Below are 22,549 nucleotides of genomic sequence, written 5' to 3'. Positions count from 1 at the left end.
TCTCTCCCCAGCGGAACGCAATTACAGCATCACTGAACAGGAATGTCTCGCTATCGTATGGTCCGTGCAAAAATTTCGCCCCTATTTGTATGGCCGCCGCTTCACGATCGTCACGGATCATCATGCGCTCTGTTGGTTGTCATCATTAAAAAACTTGTCAGGACGCCTCGGTCGTTGGGTGCTCCGACTGCAGGAGTATGACTACAGTGTCACATACCGGTCGGGCCGCAAACACCAAGATGCCGACGCTTTGTCACGCTGTCCGCTGTTGCAAAATCATGACGCATCTACCTGCTGCGCAGCACCTCCCAGCCAAGAGACCACGCAGATGACCAGTCTTAGTCCCATCGAGCCCACTGCACCGGATGACTTCCTTCAATCCGCAGACCTCACCTCGCTCCAACGTGCAGACACATACTGCCGTACAATCATCGATCGGCTCACCGGCTCATCTCGTGCTCCCAACAGCCGCTTGCGACGACAACTCACGCGTTTCAAACTTCATGACGGAACGCTACTTCGACAAACTTACCATCCTCTCGGTAGCCGATGGGTCCCGGTCATACCTCGCTCACTTCGACTCCGAGTCTTAGAAGCCTTTCATGACGACCCGACGGCTGGCCACTTGGGTTTTCATAAAACCTACGATCGCATTAAGACTCGCTGCTTCTGGCCTGGCCTCTCCACTAGTGTTTCCAGGTACGTCACTTCCTGTTCATCATGTCAGCACCGAAAACGTTCGACATCTCTTCCCGCCGGCCCTCTACAGCCTCTCCCGTGCCCATCCGCTCCCTTCGAGTTCGTCGGCATAGACTTATACGGACCCCTTCCGCTTACCGCCGCCGGTCACCGCTGGATTGTTACTGCCGTAGACCATCTTACTCGCTACGCTGAGACGGCAGCTCTTCCTACTGGAGCTGCCAGCGAAGTAGCCGACTTTGTTCTGCGTGCCATTATCCTGCGCCACGGCGCCCCTCGTGTTCTCCTGAGTGACCGTGGCAAGACATTTCTTTCTCGTGTGCTCGCTGAAGTTTTACAGGCCTCTGACACAATCCATAAGACCACCTCGGCATATCATCCGCAAACCAATGGTCTTACTGAGCGTTTTCATAGAACTTTGTCAGACATGATCTCTATGTATGTCCAACCCGATCACAAGAACTGGGACACAATACTACCTTTCGTCACGTTTGCCTATAACACTGCCATACAACGCACTACAACTTACAGCCCGTTTTTTCTTGTGTATGGCCGTGCACCATCTTTTGTTCTAGACACCAGCTTTTTGTCCACGCCTTCTGTCCCATCTGCGTCCCTTCCGGAAGAATTCGCTGCCCGTGTCAACCACTGCCGCACAATCGCCCGCGCCAACACCTCTACCATTCAGGCCCAGCGAAAAGTTCGTTGTGATGCGACACGTCGAGTTTTGTCATTCTACCCAGGCGACGAAGTGCTCCTCTGGACACCTGTTCGCACACCCGGCCTCTGTGAAAAATTCATTCACAGATACCTGGGTCCTTACACCGTGCTTGAACGAACATCGGCCGTAAATTATCGCGTCGCGCCGGTCACTTCGGCTTCTGATCGCCGTCGTCGCGGGACCGAGATCGTCCATGTGTCTCGCCTGAAACCTTATATCCAGCGCTCATACACTTACTAAATGAACGTCTTGCAGACCGCTTTCGTGTAGGGGGGAAATAGTGTGAGCGCTGATTGTGTTGCTCATCATTTTCACTTTCACCTGCGCATACAAAGCACCGTGATCATCATCATCGTAGCGGCTCGCTGCTTGTTCGGTTGCTGGCTCGCGCGTCTGGGTTGACAATAAAACGGTCGCTCCTTCGTACCTGACGTCGTCTCACAATATATATATATATATATATATATATATATATATATTAGTACACGTTCTGCAAGTATTATTTCCATAGACGCTGGCAGGCTTGTATGTGCCGCTCTTCAAAAGAGGACGAAGATACGCGTGCAGCAGAGAAAAACGATAAAGTCGCATTGCCGTTGTTTGGATCAATTTGACGTCCTTGTGTGCCATTATCTACAAGTTACAGTTACCGTGTAACGTGACGGTGGTGGAGGTGCTGGGTAATAGTCTATGCAATGTTACCACGAGGAAAATCTCGGCCCCAACATCGATGCCTTGGTAGAAACAGCCAACCTTCTACGCAGTTGGCGGCAACTAGGCCTACCACCTCAATTCGACCCTCTTCCGGAATGCTCCAGAAACATGGTAAATGCGACAACTGCAAGCCAGACTGCACAGACTGTGACTCCGTCAGCTCCATGGCCACCAGCTTCTCGAACACCAAATACCTTCAGTGGGGAGCCCTACGAAGACGTTGAAGACTGGCGGGACCAATACAATTAAGTAGCCGTCGCCAACGAGTGGGACGAGCACCGGAAACTGCGGTATGTCTATTTCTACTTAGAGGATTCGGCGCGTATTTGGTTTGAGAACCACGAAGCCGCCTTGACAGCCTGACCGGTGTTTTGCACTCAGCTGCAAAACACGTATGGTAGCGCCGACCAGAAAGAACAAGCCGAACGTCTCCTCCATTGTCGCTATCAAACACCAAATGAAAGCATGGCCATGTTCGTTGAGAAGTTGTCTCGTCTATTCCGTCGAGCGGATTCTGCAATGACGGAAGACAAAAAGGTACGCATTCTGATGCGAGGTGTCAAGGAGCAGCTGTTTGCAGGACTTGTACGAAACCCACCAGCTACTGTGCCGGAATTTCTTCGTGAAGCGACGACAATAGAGCGAATGCTAAGACAGCGGTCTTCGCAGTGTGAGTAGTCCGACAACCTTGCATGTCTGTCAGCACCCTTGGTAACACCCGACGTCACGAGCGTGAGAGACCTTGCTGAGCTAGTCCGTAGCATTGTACGCGACGAGCTGCAAAAGCTTCACGCAGTGCCTTCACAGCCCCAAGTGGCTGCTCTGACACACGTCGTCCGTGAAGAGGTGCGGCAGCTGGTACGACCATTAGTGCTACCTCCAAACGAAGATCCTCTGCTAACGTATGTGGAAGCTGTACGCACTCCTGCACCGGTAGCCACCTATTTCCCCCGACCGACCAGCCTGCAGACGCTGCAGCACTTCTCGGGCCTGCCGCACTATGAAAACCAATGACCGACCGGCCTGCAGACGCCGCAGCACTTCTCGGGCCTGCCGCACTATGAAAACCAACGACCGACTTGCCTGCAGATGCCGCAGTACTTCTCGGGTCCACCACACTATGATAATCCACGACCTAATTTGCGGCAATCTAGCGTGTGGCGCGCTTCCGACAATCAGCCAATTTGCTACCACTGCGATGAGGCAGGTCACTTGTACCGGGATTGCTCGTACAGACAGATGGGCCTACCTCGATTTCGGCTAGACGCTCTTCGGCCCAAGGACGGAGAACGACCCCGCGATATCGCAGAATACTTGGCAAGTCTACCATCTCCGAATCTTCAGCGACGCCAATCACGCTCTCCGTCTCTTCGACGCTCTACGTCCACGAATCAATACTCTACTTTCGCGGATGTTGTTGCGGGACAATCCGCTAGGTCCCCAAGTCCACGCCGGGGAAACTAGAATCAGAGGCCTCCGGGAGTGGGACTGCTGTTAAGCTACCGTCATAACAGCCTCCTCCGACCCATCCACCGACCTTCGACGATTGTTTTCAGCTGGCACCTCACATCGCTGACGAACCCGTTTCTGCTGACATTGCCGTTCTTGTCGACAACCACCCAGTGACTGCTCTGGTCGACACCGGCGCCGACTACTCCGTTATCAGCGCTGAACTTGTGGCTGAACTTAGGAAAGTTATGACTCCTAGGGGGCATGGACCAAACCTTTGGACAGCAGGTGGTCATCCCTTGACACCAATTGGGAGATGCACCGCAAGACTGCAAATCTATAAGTCGACGTTCGTTCCTTCTTTCATTGTGCTTGCCGAATGCTCCCGGAATGTTACCCTTAGCATGGATTTCCTTCGCGAGCACGGCGCTGTTATAAATATTCGAGACTGACTCGTAACGTTGGCTGACGACTATGGCCCGAAGCCTAGAGATAATGATCCGCAGAAGACTGCGCTTCGCATTTTCGAAGACACCGTCACACTTCCACCACGCACCAGTATGTTCGTTACTGTACAAGGTGACATAGATCATGACAGTAGTGGTATCGCTGAAGCCAACCCTTCGGTGCCCTTGTCTCAGAAATCGGCATTGCCCGCGGCATAATTCAATTTAAACGCGGGATCACTGAGTTGTTGGTCACCAATTTTAGTGGAGCATACCAACATTTGGCCAAGCAAACAACTATCGTTCATTTCGAATCCATTGACGATGAAGCGTGTACGATGATAGCCCTAATTTCTGCAGCCGTTGAAAGTGACATGACGGGAGCCGATACAGTCGATGTCAATACGAAGCTGTCATGTACGCAGAAAGAGCAAATCCGCTGTATTCTCCGCATGTTTAGTGACTGTTTCGCATCTACATCCGAGATAAAGCAAACGCCAACCATAAAGCACCACATTGTCAGTGACCATGCTGAGCGACCCATACGTCAGCACGCCTACCGATTACAAAAGGAACAAGAAGCAATACGTTCTCAATTGAAGCAGATGCTCGAAAATGGCGTAATCTAACCCTCGAACAGTCCATGGTCGTCCCCCGTCGTACTAGAAAAGAATAAGGACGGCACTCTCCGATTTTGCGTCGGTTACCGCAAACTCAACGATGTCGCAAAGAAAGACGTTTATCCTCTTCCGCGCATCGACGACTCACTAGACCACCTCCGACGAGCCCGATACTTCTCCTCTATTGATTTACGCAGTGGCTACTGGCAGATCAAAGTTGATGAACGCGACCAAGAGAAAACAGCATTCATAACGGCTGATGGTCTGTATGAATTCAAGGTGCTGCCTTTCGGTCTGTGTTTTGCTCCTGCGACATTCCAGAGAATGATGGATACAGTGCTCTCCGGTCCAAGTGAGAAGCATGCCTTGTTTACTTAGACGACGTCGTTGTCTTCTCCCAAACGTTTGAGCAGCGCTTGCAGCGACTTAGATCTGTGTTTGATGCAATTCGCATGGCAGGCCTATCACTGAAACCAGAAAAATACCATTTTGGTTACAACAGATTAAAGTTCCTCGGCCTCCTTGTTAGCCATGATGGTATTCGGCCGGACCCAGACAAAACATTGGCTGTCGCAGATTTTCCACCACCTGCCAACAAACGTGATGTGCGTCGATATTTAGGCCTCTGCGCATACTACAAACGCTTTGTGCAAAATTTCGCTAACATTTCCGAACCCCTCACTCGCCTGACAAAACAAGATGTTTCCTTCGTGTGGGGCCCTGAGCAAACACGCGCTTTCTACGAGCTCCAGCAGCGTCTCCAGTCTGAGCCCTCACTCGGTCACGACGACGATTATTCCGACACTCAATTACACACAGACGCCAGTAACATCGGCCTTGGTGCAGTCTTCGTCCAGTGGCAAGGCGGCGTCGAATACCCTATTACTTATGCGAGCCGAATTTTATCATCTGAGGAGGCGAATTACACAAACAATGAAAAGAAGTGCCTAGCTGTTGTCTGGGCAATAGCTAAATTCAGACCGTACCTGTATGGTCACCTGTTCAGAGTTGTTACCAATCATCATGCGCTCTGCTGATTAGCGAACCTTAAAGACCCTTCCGGACATCTGGCCAGGTGGAGCTTACGCCTTCATGGGTTCGATTTCACAGTCGTGTACAAGTCTGGCCGGAAGCATACTGACGCAGACTGCCTTTCCCGAGCTCCTCTTGAGACATCGTCAGGTGATCACGATCTCGACGGCCGTTTTCTCTGCGCCGTTAGTGTATCCGACTTTGCAGAACAAAAGAACAATTCCGAGCCTCGACAATTCATCGAATATCTCGAAGGCCGTACGCCGCATCCACCGCCAGCATTCGCGCGCTCGCCATCATCGTTCTGCGTTCGCAGAAATATCCTCTATAAAAGAAACTTCGACCCTTACGTGACTGTGTACCTGCTCGTCGTCTTGCCAGCGTTACTAGCCGATGTCTTGTCCGCCTGTCACGATGAGCCTTCCTCAGGCCACTTAGGATTCACACGTACCTTGGCCCAGATTCGCAACACTACTACTGTCCTGAGCTCTATCGAGACCTGAAGCGTTACGTGAAAACGTATCACGAGTACCAGCACCGTAAAGCACCGCATCAGCGCCCAGCCGGCTTTTTGAAGCCCGTCGCTCCTCCGACACCCGTTACAACAAATTGGCATGGATCTACTCGGACATTTTCCCAAGTCTCGTGACGGCAACCGCTGGGCTGTAGTCTCTACTGATTACATGACGCGCTACTGCGAAACGAAGGCATTACAACGTGGCACCACCAATGAGACTGTCCACTTTTTATTTATTTATTTATTTATTTATTTATTTATTTATTTATTTATTTATTTATTTAACATACCTTACAGGCTCTCGTTAGAGCATAGGGTAAGGGGGGCTTACAGAAAAAAAATAGAAAGAAAATTGAGAACGTATACAGTTCAAATATACAAATAAATGCAACATAACAGCGACACTAATCACAGTAATAGAACAATGAAAATATAGTCACCAAGTATATGCACCTCCATACAAATGTCTATGAAATGATGGTAGATGTAGTGAGAGAGTAGTTTTTCGCGGAACGCGTTGTTGTTAGTGACTGAAACTATCTCGTCGGGAAGATCATTCCACAGTAAGATTGCCTGTGGCAAAGCAGATAAGTTGAACGCGCGTGTTCTGCCAAAAATACGCTTAAAGCTGCACTGATTTCGCATGCGTGCAGACATGCGATCCGGTGTGTGTAGAGGGAAAGCGCATTGATTTTTGCTATTAATGTACTTGTGAAACAACACAAGGAGGGCTATCTTGCGGCGGATATCCAATGGTTGTAAACCGATCTCGCGTTTAATTTGAGATACACTGCTGTGACATTGGTAGTTCTGAGTGATGAAGCGGGCTGCACTGTTTTGAATGGCTTCGATCATCTGTATTAAATAGTTTTGATAAGGTGACCAAACTGGTGAGGCATATTCTAACTGTGGACGTACGAATGTTAAATAGGCTATTTTGCGGACGCTCGATGTGGAGCAATGGAGATTTCGACGTAAATAACCTAGTGTTTTGGATGCCTTGGAACAAATGGAAGTTATGTGGGAAGACCATGAAAGTTTAGAGTCAATAATAACCCCTAGATATTTGTATGATGTGGTTCGAGATAGTTCACTATTTTTAATTTTGTATGAAAAAGTGGAAATCGAGGTTTTTCGGGAAACCGACGTTATTTTACATTTTGAAGTGTTCAAGCTCATTAACCACCTATTACACCAACTGCAAACGAGGTCTAGGTACCTTGAAGGGCCTGATGATCAGAGGGAGATGTTATGGTTCGATAAATGACACAGTCGTCTGCAAACAGGCGTATACGGGATGAAATGTTAATCGGCAGATCTTTGATGAAGATTAAAAAGAGTAGAGGACCAAGGACGCTACCCTGTGGCACTCCTGAAGTGACTTCTGCGATATCTGAATGAGAATCATTTGCAAATGTGAGCTGTTCACGAAATGAAAGAAAATTTCGAAGCCATGATAGCGTTAAGCAGTCCAATTTAAGAGAAGACAGTTTGGAAATCAGATGACAATGGGCGACACGGTCAAAGGCCTTCGAAAAATCGAGGAAAGCGCAATCTGTCTGTGTGTTCATGCCTAAGTTAGTCTGTAGATCTGTCGTGAATTCAAGTAGTTGTGTATCGCAAGAGAAACCTTTCCTAAAGCCATGTTGGGTGGAACTAAAAAAATTGTTTGATTCAAGATGACTGTAAATGTGAGAAGCAATGATATGTTCAAAAAATTTACAGCTGATATAGGTTAACGAGATGGGACGATAATTTTCAACCTGATCTTTACATCCTGTTTTAAATATGGGAATACCTTTTGCGACTTTCTAGTCCCTAGGAAGCTGACCGGTAGACAAAGACTGTCTGAAAATGTGAAATAATGTTTGAGCGGACATGGGAATTGTATTTTTTAGTATCTTTGAATTGATATTATCTAGACCACTAGAAGTACAAACTTTGAGGTTGTTGATTAGTTCAGTGATGCTCTCAATGTTAATATCTACGGGTGCCATGAAAAGGTAATCAAGTTCCGGAAACTCAGGAATGCTAGAATGATCTTCCCGTGTGAAAACAGAAGAAAAAAATGTGTTAAATGCAATCGCACACTGGTCTCTTATGAAGAAGATCGTCCTCTGACATGGAGCACCAGCAGTTGTCATAACTGATCGTGGCACAGCTCTTACCGCCCGGATGATACAAGACGTCATGTAGCTTAGCGTCTCAGTACATCGAAAAACTACTGCCTACCACCCACAAAGCAACGGCCTAGAGCGTCTAAACAAGATGATCGGCGACATGCTATCACGACGTTGATTAAGAACACAAAAACTGGGATGACATCCTCCCTTAAGTCACGTTCGCTTACAACACCGCTGTGCAAGAAACAACTGGATTCACACCATTCTGGTTGCTTCACGGCAGGGAGGTCACTACAATGCTGGACGCCATGCTTCTACAAGAAAGACACCAGATAAGTGTCAGGACGAACGAATTCATCAGACTGGCAGGCGCAGCTCGTAAGCTTGCAGTCGAACGAATCTATAAGCAACAATGCATCAACTCGCTGCGGTACAACGCTCGTCATCGCGATGCCTTTTACAAACCCGGAGAACGAGTATGGTTGTGGACTCCCATTCGACAACGGAACCGGTCAGGAAAGTTGTTACACCGCTATTTTGGTCCCTATAGAGTTCTCCGTCGTCTCAGCGAAGTGAACTACAAGGTTCTTGACGAGGACATGGCTCGTCAATCCCGTCCTTCACAACAGCCACACGTCGTCCATGTTTCGAGGATGAAATCGTTTTACCAACGCTGACTATTCGTCATACTTACTTCAGTAGACTTACAGTGATTGTGAACACCCCCTTGTGTACTGCTTATCGCATGTGTTTTCCTTTCATCTGGTAATTATGTTGTGACATCGGGACGATGTTCATTGGGAAGAAGGGTAATGCCACTTGTACAAGTTCTGCAAGTATTATTTCTATAGATGCTGGCAGGCTTGTATGTGCTGCTATTCAAAAGAGGACGAAGATGCGTGTGCAGAGAAAAACAATAAAGTCGTATTGTCATTGTTCGGATTAGTGTGACGTCCTTGTGTGCCATTTTCTACAGGTTACAGTTATATATATATATATATATATATATATATATATATATATATATAGAGAGAGAGAGAGAGAGAGAAGGGAAACTACTCAGCGGTTGGCTTAGTTTTATTTCTAACGGTTTTGACCAGTGGACCCATTTTTGTCAGGGTTTGTAAATAAGTGCGACACTACTCATACAGGGTTGTACAAACTGGTGCCACCTCTCGTCAGCAGGCGGTAACACTGCATGTCGATGTTGCTGTCGGTGCTTCAGACCGGCCTATTGGGTCTCGTCGTCCCAGAAGTTCGCACACCACGACACTATACTGTTACCGCATATGGAGTATATCCCGAAGATCCCTGAGACTCGATGAGACACTGCCCTGCACCCGGAGCACAGTAATAACTAGTTTACGCCACCTGCAGTGGCGCTTTATTAGAGGAGCGCCATCTATCCCCTTTAATTGACAACTATATATATATATATATATATGGCACAACAGGAGCGTTGTCATTGAGGATAAATATATTTATTTCCCAACAGTTTCGGGAGGGGTCCTCCCTTCATCAGGGGATGAGTTATACTGACATGAACTTCCAAACTTCGTTGCATATATATATATGAGATCTAACAGACAGTAATGCCAAGCAATGTATATAGGGGAAGGTATTAGAACTAATGTAAGGTAAGTAAGAAAGAGAAGTGGGTGAGAAAATACCTTGCAATGAGCAGGAATTGAACCTACGACCTTCGAATAACGCGTTTGATTCTCTAACCACTGAGCTATCACGGCGGCTATCCCCCCAGCCACGTTACTGGGTTTAAATGTGAATTTAAACGTGGGAGTGTTAGTCAGCGCCATCTGTAGCCACGGCTGCGAGTGTGGAACACCCTTTTATGAGCCTGTGTGGTGTCACGTAGCACGTGAACTTATTACGAGTGGGCAGCTGACCAAGAGTTCCTCGTATACAACCTAACGGTACCAAGTCTACCAGCACTAGACCCTCGTTATTGCATAAGGAAAAGAAGTGTATAATACCTAAGGGCTCGTTTTTTCGTGTTCTGACACCATAATAATTACATCTAACAGACAATAATGCCAAGGAATGTATAGCGGTAGTTATGAAAACCAATGTAATGTAAATGACAAGAAAGAAATGTGCGTTAAAAAATAACTTGCCGCGAGCAGGAATAGAACCTACGACCTTCGAATAACGCGTTCGATGCTCTTACCACTCAGCTACCACGGCGGCTATTTCTCCGCCACTTTATTGGTTTTATATGTGAATTTAAACGTGGGAGCGTCAGTCTGCGTCATCTGTAGCCACGGCGGCGAGTGTGGAACACCCTTTTATGAGCCTCTGTGGCGTCACGTAGCACGTGAACTTATTACGAGCGGGCAGCTGACCAATAGTCCCTCGTATACAACCTAACGGCACCAAGTCTGCCAGTACGAGACCCTCTGTAATGAATAAAGGAAAGAAGTGTATAATACCTAACGGCTCGTTTTTCCGTGTTTTCCCACAATATTAATGAGATCTAACAGACAATAATGCCAAGGAGTGTATATGAAATGTTATTAGAACCAGTGTAATGTACATTCCTATAGATTCGTTGGCATTATTGTCTGCAGATATATATAATTGCAGATGTATATATAGTTGACGATCAAAGAAGATAGATGGCGCTCTTTTAAAGCGCGACTGCATGTGGTATAAGCTGACCATTGCTATGCCCCGGGTGCAGGGGAGTGTCTCATCGAGTCTCGGGGATATTCGGGATATCATCCATATGCGAGTACAGTGCAGCGTCGTGGTGCACGATTTTCTGTGAGGACGAGAGCTGACAGGCCAGTCTCGAGCTTTGACAGCAACATCGACGTGTAGTGTCACCACTTACGGACGAGAGGTGGCACCAGTTTGTACAACCCTGTGTGAGTGAGGAAGACAGTCGACAATAGGTGGTGCCGGATGTAGTGAGTGGCTCTAACTATATCAGTGCGCGGAGGCGGGACATTTGAATGCTCAGGAACCACAACCACAAGTGCCCAGGAACCAAAACATCGGCAGAGTGCGAGCCAAATGAAGCTCGTCCGCTGACACCAGAAGCAATATACAACGCTGCATAGCGTGTGCAAACTACCATGTGTGGATATGCATCGATCATACGCCTTTTGAATCGGTAAAGCAGGCACAAGCGGCAGCACACAATGGAGGCAAACAGTGCGTCCAGCTGAACGTCGTGCGTTAGCAGTTAGCGCAGTAGCTGAGGACCTAAAGAAGATAGTTTGTTGCAGCTTCAGAATGCAGACACGAAACTCAATCACGCTCTTTCTCAGCTAGTCTGGGAGACTAACATGCACGAATAACTGCAAGGCGCGGATTCCTCAGCTGCAGAGGCAGTTGGATGAGCTTAAGAGCGAGAAGAGAGGATCCCAGATTCAAAAGCCTCAAGAGTCGTATCTTGCTACGGCCGACAACGGGACGTCACCTCTGCCCCAAAAGAAATGCAAACAGTTAAAGGTGCGTGAGATGACATAGGTGTAGTCAAAATGGCGGCCGTTTATGCCAACAGTGTGATAGACCAATCACAGACCAAGCCCAACAACGATCAAGGGCTAGGGGTTCCTTTTCCGACGACGACGTAGGCTGGAAAACGAGACTCGGCAATCAGGCGCGCAAGTGACTGTGCAAAGAAAAGGCAGATGACAGCCAGGCCTCCGCAGCATCTACGCACAAGAAACAGGACCTCCAGATCTGCCAACTGGACTTCCCAGTACTTTCGTCTATGGGGATGGCAATGCGCGTAGAATGAAACATGCAATACTCCAAGCCACAGCGAGGCACATCAGTGGACACTGCCATCCGAAGAAAGATGCTATACTGGTGGACACAATGGACGTGAGTGAGACGGCAACGGACATCTGGAAATCAGCGGAGGCCATTGTGGTAAAGCATGCCGGCCACGGTGAGATGCAAGACAACGACGTATCTCATGACTCGACAGAGAAGCTCAAGTCCCAAATTACTTCCTGGACTGCAATAGCAAAGGCCACTTTTTGTGTTCTACAGTTTCCCAGAACAAGGGCTCAAGGGCAATGCCCTGTGTACCAAGTTTGAGTCAATGAACAAAACCTATGTCAGATTTGTTCGGACCTTGAAACTTGTGTGGAGTTTGTCGGTGTCACAAAGGCCCTGCAGGACCACATTAGCGGAACCTCCTACAGTGAGTACGTCGCTGAACATATAGGGCAACAATTGAGACGCAACATTTGTGCTTTTTAGGGCTCCCTTATCGGACACTCACAAGCGCAAGGTTTGGGGTGTGAACCCAATGACCTCTATGATGACTGCCCTAGAACAGGCATTCCTGCAAAAGGGAAATCCACAGAGCCTGCAGAAGTGCTGCTGGCACATATCCTAAAAAAGAAAACTGCCCGTTATCGCCGCCTCCGCGAAAAGAATAAAGGTATTCAGGTGGGCTTCCTTACCTAACATGATGCAAGAAATACGAGCAAATTGGAAGAACTGTATCGGAATATAGGTGACAAAAACATATAGATATAAGGTGTTTACGAAAAGCACTTTCGAGTAATGGAAAAGCCACCGCTACCTAAACGTTGGCATCGGGCTGGCCTGAACTGCTCAAGTGAATCGAGGTAAGGGGGAAGAGTTAGTTTCCCGTGGAAAAGTGGATCTTCGTGGAGGAAGCTGGACAGCTCATGTGCGGAGCACATGTGCAGGGAGGGCAAATTGCAGGGGCTACTAGTCCTTGTAGGAGTGGTATGCTTTGCTGTATCTGCTGAAGCAAACGCCGGAAACTCTACCATGGGACAATGCATCCGAGAAGACATGGCAAGTGTGGCAAACCAGCGAGAGGTCTTCCTTCTTGGCGATTTGAACGGCCAACTGCAAGCTCTGAATGGTTTCCAAGGTGCCAATGGAGAACTACTGCTCAGAATGGCACATTCGCTTAACTTAGATGTACTAAATCTTCGTCCAGAGTCCGAAGGCCAGTGCACCTGTGCGCCAGGAACAGTCGCAGCTCTATTGACGACGCACTTTCGGCACTTGTTCTAGCACGACGTCTCACTCGCATGAGCATAGATGAGAATAGTCACTTCAGCCTAGGAAGCGGCCGCAAATGAATAAAGTTGACGTTTTCTCGATCTTCTCGTGCCAAACCACTGAGAAGAAACGTCGCAGCCCGGCTTAAATGCGCTCCCCACAGCCAGCGTATGCTCCAGTCGCAAAGGGATTTGAAGAAATCTTTCAACCAATAGATTCGCCAACCTACGATCAGTTAGTGCTAGAACTAAAACGCACCATAAAGAGGCACGAAATTTGCGTGAATTTTTGCGGAGGCTTGCAGCGCGAAGCTTGGTGGGGTGAATAGGAAGAGGTACAGAAGGCCCTTGCTGCAAGAAGAATGGTGAATCGGAAACACAAGGCGGCTGCTAGAACATCCCCAGACAACGAGAGCATGCGTACCTAGGAGCGATACCTCCCCCTCAAAAAAGAGGTGCGGGTCCTCGTACAAAGTAAAATATCTCATCAAAACAGTGAACAATTGCGATCCATTACAGAGACAGGTCGTAATAGCGCTAACAAATTTTGGAAATATGTGTCCTCATTACATGGTAATACCCCGGCACCCAAAATTCTACATCATTCTAGCAACCAGCCAGTCACTCATCTCGCGGCACACCTCACGGACGACATGCAAGACCTATTAAGTCCAAGACATGGCAAATCGACCCCAGCGTTAAAGCGCAACCCAACGATGAACCTCACCAACCAAGTGAAGAGGGCCGTTGGAAATTGAGGAGAATAGCTATTGAGCATGCACTCCCGCGTATCAGTGCAAGCACTGCTACCGGCATAGACGGTATACCGGTGGGCCTCGTGAAATACCTGGGGAAGTCTGCTTTTGAACAACTCGTAGAAATCTTCAATGCTATTCTGAAGGTCAGCCCAAATACTCCATGTGACTGGAAATGCGGCCGAATAAGCCTAGTGTGCAAGAAAAGAGGCGACGCTGGACTACTGTGTGACCATAGACCAACCTCGGTCACGAGCGTCGTCTTTAGACTCTTTGCTCAGGTCTTCAATATATGGATGAGTGGCCGGGCGGAGCAAAATCGCATACTGTCTGAACTCCAGAATGGCTTTCAATGAAACCGGCCATTGGAGGACAACCTTTTCGGGCTCAACCAAGACCATCGAGATGTCAAGGAGAAAAAACGAGAGGCCTGCCTTGATGCTTTCTGGATGTGGCCAAGGCCTACGATGGTGTGCTACGCGCAGAGTCCTTCGGCCAGTTAGAAAAACGACAAATTATGAGTGTCTGCCCAGGCTTCCTCTGGTGGCTCTATGCGGATAACTCGGTAGTGGCATGTTTCAGAGACACCAGAGCGCAGATAAAAGTACTCAGGCAGGCCTGCCCGATGTCTCCACTGTTATACATGCTCTATGTGGTGGGGCTCGATGAGGCACTCATGGAATCAAGAGTTGGCTTCACGTACCGACTCATGATTGATGGGGTGTCGGAGACATGGATGCTGTCCGGCTTGGTGTTCGCAGATGATCTTGTATTACTGGCACAGTGCAGCAGTAATCTTCTAGGTCTGGTTACTCTGGCGGCCGAACACCTGAAGCGGTTGTTTCTGCTCTTCAACGCTAAATATTCGGCCATATTGCAGTTTTCGGGCGTGGAGGAGATCAGTGATGTGTAGCCTCCCGATGGTGGAAGCATTGCGGTATTAGATGAATACCGGTGCCTCGGTGTAAACCTTTACATCCATGCAGATCTCTTTGAGAAAGAGGATAAGCATGTTCGTGAAGCGTCTGTGAGAGTTGCCAACGTATTGCGGCGTCGGAGTTTCTGCGGGTGTAACTGGCTTGTTTTAGTGCGCGAACTGTGGAAAGCAGTACATGTTCCACTGCTGACATTCGCCAACGCCATCATCTTCTTCTTCGCTGCAACGCGCCAGTTATTGCCAAAGAGGTCAACGTGAGGCAGGGCAACAGGCGCTGTCGTTTCACGGACGTGTAGCTGTTGAGGCGGTCCAGGGTGACCTCGGATGGTCAAGAAATAAGGCACGCGAGGCCAGGAACAAGGCCACCTACGAAGGTTGTCTTCGCCTCATGAACAATCAGTGATGGGCCCGGCGTGTATTTAGGTATGCTACCATAAAAGTCATCAGTAAACAATGGAGAAGGCATCTTCACAACCTGTGCAGAAAGTTCTCCGTTTTTACTCACCCCTTCTGGGAGAACAGTGAGAAGAAATGGTCAGAGGTGGTGCGAGCTCGACTACAGGAAGTGGAGACGTCGATGTGTCCAGTCGCTATGGAGAAAAAACCAAGCCTGGGCCTCTACAGAGCACACGAGATGAACATCTCTGCCGAATGGATATGTGACAACACTGTCGGCAGCGCCCTGCTGTTTCAGGCGCGTGCTGGAGCGCTCCGAACTAAAGTGTATCGAAGCCACTTTGACCCGTAATTCTTTGACAGTACTGTGCAGTGCAGGGCACGTGGGAAGGGTGATGAAAATGTTAAACGCATTGTTCTCTAGTGCAAACATCTGTCACCTTACGAACCAGTTGCTGCCACACTACCTGAGGCGCTTGACTTCGTGGATGGCTGCGACGCACCAGATTGAAGCGGTAGCCGAGCCACCAACGAGCTTCACTGGTAGCAACATAAAACAAGAGCAACCATTTTTTGTCGTGGTCAGGGGGGATGGAGAGGAATTGTAATGTTCATGAACCTGTTGTAACTATGTAATGTGTAATTTTTTCATGTTTTTATTGTTCCAGTCAGGATACCGCAAGGTGCCCACCGGATACAAAATGGACGACCACAAACGTCATCATCATCATCATCAGAACATATTCACGGAGTGATTGATGATGAGCGGGGCGAAGCGCTGACCCGTCCAATGCGTGCTCGAGTGTGATAGCAGTGGGTGGAAGACAGACAGACAGATACACAGACAGACCAACGGACGAACAGACAGACAGACAGACAGACAGACAGACAGACAGGCAGACAGACAGGCAGGCAGACAGAATGTACAGACGGACGCTTCGCCCCACTCATCATCAATCACTCCGTGAATATGCCATGAACTTTTAGAGGCTGGATTCGTTCTCGTAGACTTCCTCATCTCGCTCCTACGTAACTATCCAGCAAAATATTTGGCTGGACCTCTCAAGCTGAGGTGTCCACTTTTTTCTGAATTTATTATAACTTATTCTATAATTTACTGCATTGATTTTTAACCTCTTATTCGTCTGCATTTGCTTCGGTAAGGTAAAGTGTCTCGACGCCAAAAATGTATCTGAAATGAGCGTGCATACTGTCAAAAGCTTCCTTAGAAGAGGCCTTTCCCCCAAAACACCTGAATCAAGGCATCTATATGCCAGAGATTAACGATGCTCAGTTTTGGAACTCTCACGTAGCCTCGCATTTTCACTACCATCACGCACTTACTATTCACCTGGAACAACTAGTTCTGCCCTACAGTCATTTAAGGACAAAAGTAACTAAAAAAGGTGGCGCCGCCGCGCTCCGGCAATGGCATTCAGTACACATGCCTGGTCTAGTCACATCGCCCGTCGTGCAGACAGCGCAGTTAATCGAAAAAGAGTTTGACCACTTCATGCTTGGTCGTGGGACTTACGCCTTTCTAAGAAGGTTAAGCAGCATGAATCATGGTCGTTGGCAGGATTTTCTCACGCAGGGTGCAAAACAGTGTTGCATCATGTCCAATGGAGGGAGATAGCACTTGTGTAGCTTGGGTGAGAGCAAGTGCAAGTGAGGCTTGAGGGGGCAAGTGCCCCTTTTTATACCGCCTGCCGACGCCTATAGCATGAATGCGCCAATCCTGCTTACCTCCGGTGCTTTCGCGATGGAATATAGATAGAGGAAGTGTTGCGATGCGATCAGGAACTTCACTCTCATCGAGCATCTCCTGTATTGCTTGAAAAAAACAAATTATTAACGAGGGTAGCGATGCGAGCTTCTTTATCTGTCATTCCTCTTGGAAAAAAGGCAAGGACGAATGTTTGTGTACTTTATTCCTTTGGTCCTTTTCAATTTTTGCGCACACCAAAGAAGTCAATTCTAATTTTAGAAATTTTGTCAATTCCATCAAATAAGGCGACCGATATACTCGAAATGCCGTGGAATCGCAACCACTTTAGCCGGTAAAAATTCTTCTTCTTTGCTAAACTCATATTCACCCTATTCCTGTTCGATCCTCCACAGTGTGCATAGGCACTGCATGCACGTGTGCGAAAAACAGTAATGATTTGCCGCTATAGCATTAAGCAAGTTTGTTGCCGGAGGAGAAGGCTCGAGCCTGTGGAATCCTTTTTTTTTTCTACTGCTCTTCAGGGACACTCATAAGGCAGCCGGCGTTCGGTTTCTCCACCGAGGAAATCCGTCGGGACAATCACCCTTCTTTCAGGAACCCTATATTGAACACAGGTGAGTGCACGCACCACATTTTTTTTGTTGACTTGTTGCTTTTATCACCCAATGTTTACATGAAGCGTGACGTCATCTATACTTACGCACTCATTTCTATACGGTGAGATCACGTGTAACAATGAGCGTGAGCCGAGCAGAAGATTTCGAGAACAACGGCGCATAGTAAACACATCGAAAGTGCGAGACACGTGCGTGACCCAAAGGCAAAGGTGTAATCGCGTTATTGATACTTCGGCACCAGCAACACTGCAAAAACCCTCTTACACCGCAATCCAGCTTTGCGGTCTGATACGCGGGCATCTCCGCAAGGAACACTATGCACTCGATTCATAAGAGAGACCGCTCCTCTTTTTCGAGTGACGCGATGCTTCAACAAGGAGTGTTTAGATGATTCGCACCTGAGCCATCGGCGTGAACGTGACAGAATGACGGTCGGTGTTACAAAATGTTCTGACTCGAATACTACAGGGAGAAACAACTTCAATGTGAAGGTTTCTCTGCCCTCTTCTCCGCGGGTGCACGTCGGGAAGAGGCAATGCGTACTCCGCTGGCCCCTGATCGATTCAACGAAAGTTATTTTTGTGTGTGTGCACTGTAAACAGCAATAAGCCGACATGGTAATAAATAACTTGTCCTTTAGCGCATGTCCCAATGGGAGGTTTATAACACCATCCGGAAGGAGTAAAAATTTTACTCCCTAACAGGAGGGTGTTTTCGGCTGGATTTAGGGGAGTTTTCATTTACATCCATTGCTGAACTTCTTCAAGTCAGTATGGGAGTAAATTTCTACATCTACTGAGAAAACAAGTTACTTCCGCAACCGCACCATCGACCGCGTAACTTTAATTTCATTACCTTCTATGCACACAATATTTTTTATTTATTTGATTGCAAAGAGAAATCCGCAAGGACCCTTACAAAAATCCTATATATGGACTTATATAAAAATCCCCATATATGGCTACATCAGGAATTGGGCATATCTGGCCCATATATGGAATCCCCATATATGGGCCGTATATAACCTGATATGTCCAAATCCTGATATAGCCATATATGGGCCTTATATCCCCATATATGGGTGTTGCTGTATATGGCCATATATGGCTATATATAGAAGCTTCCATATAATGTCTTATATGGATACTTTTATATAAATCCATTCAAATGATTCATCTATATTAGTTCAGCCTGTGTCACCGGCAAAAAATATAGCTGCTCAAATCATTCTTCAGCTAGAAATATACCTGTTTGTTGAAAGGTCTGCATGCACTCTCTATCATCTCCAAAATAAAGGCAGTACATACCCAATTAAGTTATCCTCATTATATCTCAAGTTATTCTCAACAACTATTTGCTAGAATGTAACTTGGCATCATATTTAAAGTTGGTGGTGGGCACATGCCACTGTTAGTCCACTTTTCCTGAAGAGATACATTCTTTGTGCTTAAATTTATTGCTGACTTATCGACACTTTTTTATTTATCTATTTATTTCATTACCCACAGCACCAATTGGCATTACATTGGGGGAGCATTTACGAAAAGTAGAATACAAAAAATACATAGTCAGCCAAACAAATAATCAAAGTCACCTGAATCACAATCTGCAAGAGAAATTCATATATAAATCGGAACATGTTCTAACATATAAATCGGAACAAGTCTAACATGAAATAAAACAAATATTTGGGAGTGTAGAGGCAATGCTAGAAGGCAGCTGGATTCATCTTGTAATCTTTTTTGTAAAAATCATTTTGAAACACGTCAGTCTTGCATGCGATTATTCTTATTTTGAACCTATGGTCAACACGGTCTGAGAAATAGTACAGTGCAAGTAAATATTCCGCTGTATCGATTCCGACTTGACAAAAATAAATAGCATAAAAGAACCCAATTTGAGTTTCGTAAAGATATTTTTCACAGTGTGTTATGTTTAAAACTTTTCTCGCGTGTCAATGGAGCGTCCATAGTCAGTCAAAACGAAATATTGACTTGCTATTGACAGTATGAACTGCGTGTGCATTGAATAACTTAAATGAGTTGATAATCAACTTTTAAGGAGTTCGGTCGAAAGTGATTGGTATGCAAGCTTGTTATGTACAAGTATTGTGACTAATGACCTATAGAACGAATGCTAAAACTGGTGTCTATAGGTCTCTGTGCTCGTGGGAACGGAGGCATTTAACGATATTTCATGCCAACGGGACACTAAAAATGTACTTTGTAAACGTAATACGCTTTCCATTTTGCCAATAATGCATCATTAACGTAACAGTGGTAAAGAGCTCATTCTGCAGAAATTATTGTGTAGGCATCGGTGGCTCTCCATGAAAAATCGTCTTGTCAATGATCGAAAATTGAGAGAATGCAAATAAAACAAATATTGTAAATTTTCGGGTTTGAGTGATGATCGAAATCATGCAGGCAATTTGCATGGCATGCAAGTGCTCTACCACACAGCTATGCATCTGCTTGGAAATAAAGCATGAATAACTTCCTCTTGTTGTAAATGCAAGGAAAATAGCTGTCATGCTTAACAAATACATGTATCCTGCATACAGGTTTCACAACACAACATTTATTATCGCAGCTATATTGCATGATACAAGTGTGCATTGTCATCAAGCATCACAACACGTTATTACGAACGTGACTTTGCGGTCTAAAGACAGCCAACCATTACAAAAGGTACACTGGTTACCGCACGTATTCCCTCACGACTGCGTAGTGGGTGCATAAAGTTCTAAAACATTTTACACACATTATATTGAGAAGCACGTTCTGCTGGGCGAGTTGGTACTTCATCTTAACTTAGTTGCGCGAAAAAATTTGAAGTGCGAAAAGAAGACACCTGGACACAGCGCACACTAACAACTGAAACTTCATTGGAGAAAACAGACATATGTATGTGGTTACGACAAAACTTGAGGTGGAAAAAAATGACTAGATGAGCAGACATCTGATCATTTTCTTTCACAGTGTGGACATCGTGTGGTGGACGGCACTGCGCTGTCGTGTGGGAAGTATTATTTAGAAGTTATTTATATAATTGTAGATCACAAAGCTTCTCTAAAGTAATTAACAACCATTCTCTAACCAATCATCATATTGTAGAGAGTGTGGCTGCACGCCCTTGTTTGGAATACGGTAGTTAAAGCTAGATTCAGTGACACGGTATAGCGCGGGAAATCGGAGAGGCGTATTTCATAAACAAAGCTGGGGATTCATGTGTCACGTAACTCTCACTTATGTTGCTTGCTACTGAGATAGCTTTTCTGGAAGCGCATCATTTATACAATCTGTCTGCTCATCTAATCCTTTTCTTTCACCGCACGTGTTCTCGTAACCGCATATATACGTATGTCTGTTTTCTCCAACAATGTTTCGGTTGTCAGTGTGTGCTGCGTCTAGGTGTCTTCCTTTTGTATTTCAATTTTTTCGCGCAACTCGGTAATTACATAATATTTCTTGTTCTTTAAACTATGTTACCCCTTTTTTACACAAAATGCAGCCATGTGCGAAACCTTCATTGAGACACTTTCAACCTTCTCAATTACACAGTACTATTCCACAATTAAATTTGTTCAAGTAGCATCATGCAATAAAGAGTACACACTAAGTGATTGAATTACGCACAAGAAACAGGATCGATACTGCTATCACGTTCAACTGTGAAAAACGGAGCTTAACGGTCCCCCAATTTTTTCACACAGTAGCAAGCCCTAATGCATCATACCAGTTTATTTGTCGGCTTGCGTAAAACTATCTACAGTGCTCACGGATTAAAACGTGACATCGCATTATTTTGTGTAACTATAGATGCGGGTATGCGCAGTTCCTCAAGATAACCACGCGATTTTGCGACATCAGTAACGATAATGTCGCCTGTGATGTACGCATTCCAGTCAAATTTACACTTATATCACCCTTATTGTAGATGGCGGAAACAAAATTACGGGCTATTCTTAAGTTTTTTCATTTGGATCTGTGACATAGCACCCTGTTTTGAAGAATCAAACTAGCAACAAAATTTTAACTGCGTGTCCTTATCAAAACACACGTAAATATAAAAACAAGTGGAACGTAGACGAAGAAAGATAAATTCAAATGCAAGACAAATTCAAACGTGGGCTCATAAATCTCATGACACCCTTGGAGTTGGAGATATGCAACTCTTTTTTATTTGTAATTGCGCAAGTTGTAATTTATCCTTGGTTTTTCCTCAAGCGTTAAAATGAGAAAAATACAACACAAGTATATTTACATCAATATATTTATGAAAAGCACAATGGCACGAAACCAACAATTTCCTGGCGTAGATTTTTTGATTAAATAGAGCACTGTCTGGATCAAGTGAAAAAAAAGAAAGTGTTGTCGTATCGCTTAAACAAAACAGCCTAATGACGTAACCACGATTAGCATAAAGTTATTTACTCAGCAGGCATGCAATGTGGTAAGTTTTCGAGTTATCATAATATTTATGAACAACGTGCGAAGGTAATGAAAATGATGAACTCACCTTAACATTTAACCGAGACCTGTCTTTCAAGGAGCCTGTTAATCCTGATAACCTATTCACACCTTAAAGCCACCACGTCCATTCGTACTGCTTTAGGAAGAAGTTTTGAAGGAACGCTTGCCCGCAGGCATAGGTATCCATTTTTTTCTCGCACGAAAAGTTGACGATCGCCAATCCAGCAGCGTACAGACGCACACGCACACAAAAGCACTTCCACGGCCGTCCACCATTTCGCCACGTACAGCGAAGTAGATT

At 46.3% G+C, this 22,549-nt stretch overlaps 1 protein-coding gene across 4 annotated transcripts in view; it reads left to right on the top strand.

Annotated features, from left to right (window-relative positions):
• The window catches only part of LOC142776558 (uncharacterized), a 313,558-nt gene that overhangs the window by 267,007 nt on the left and 24,002 nt on the right, over positions 1-22,549 (top strand). For 3 of the 4 annotated variants that reach the window (XM_075880432.1, XM_075880430.1, XM_075880433.1), the window contains one exon: positions 17,678-17,770. The exons of the other annotated variant lie outside the window; for it this stretch is intronic. In XM_075880432.1, the coding sequence (XP_075736547.1) occupies positions 17,678-17,770 (93 nt within the window). The remainder of the gene's footprint in view (positions 1-17,677; positions 17,771-22,549) is intronic. 4 annotated transcript variants of the gene reach the window in all.

This window comes from Rhipicephalus microplus, chromosome X (assembly GCF_043290135.1).
Source record: "Rhipicephalus microplus isolate Deutch F79 chromosome X, USDA_Rmic, whole genome shotgun sequence".
Lineage (NCBI taxonomy): Eukaryota > Metazoa > Arthropoda > Arachnida > Ixodida > Ixodidae > Rhipicephalus > Rhipicephalus microplus.
This window is presented reverse-complemented; position numbering and strand designations above follow the sequence as displayed.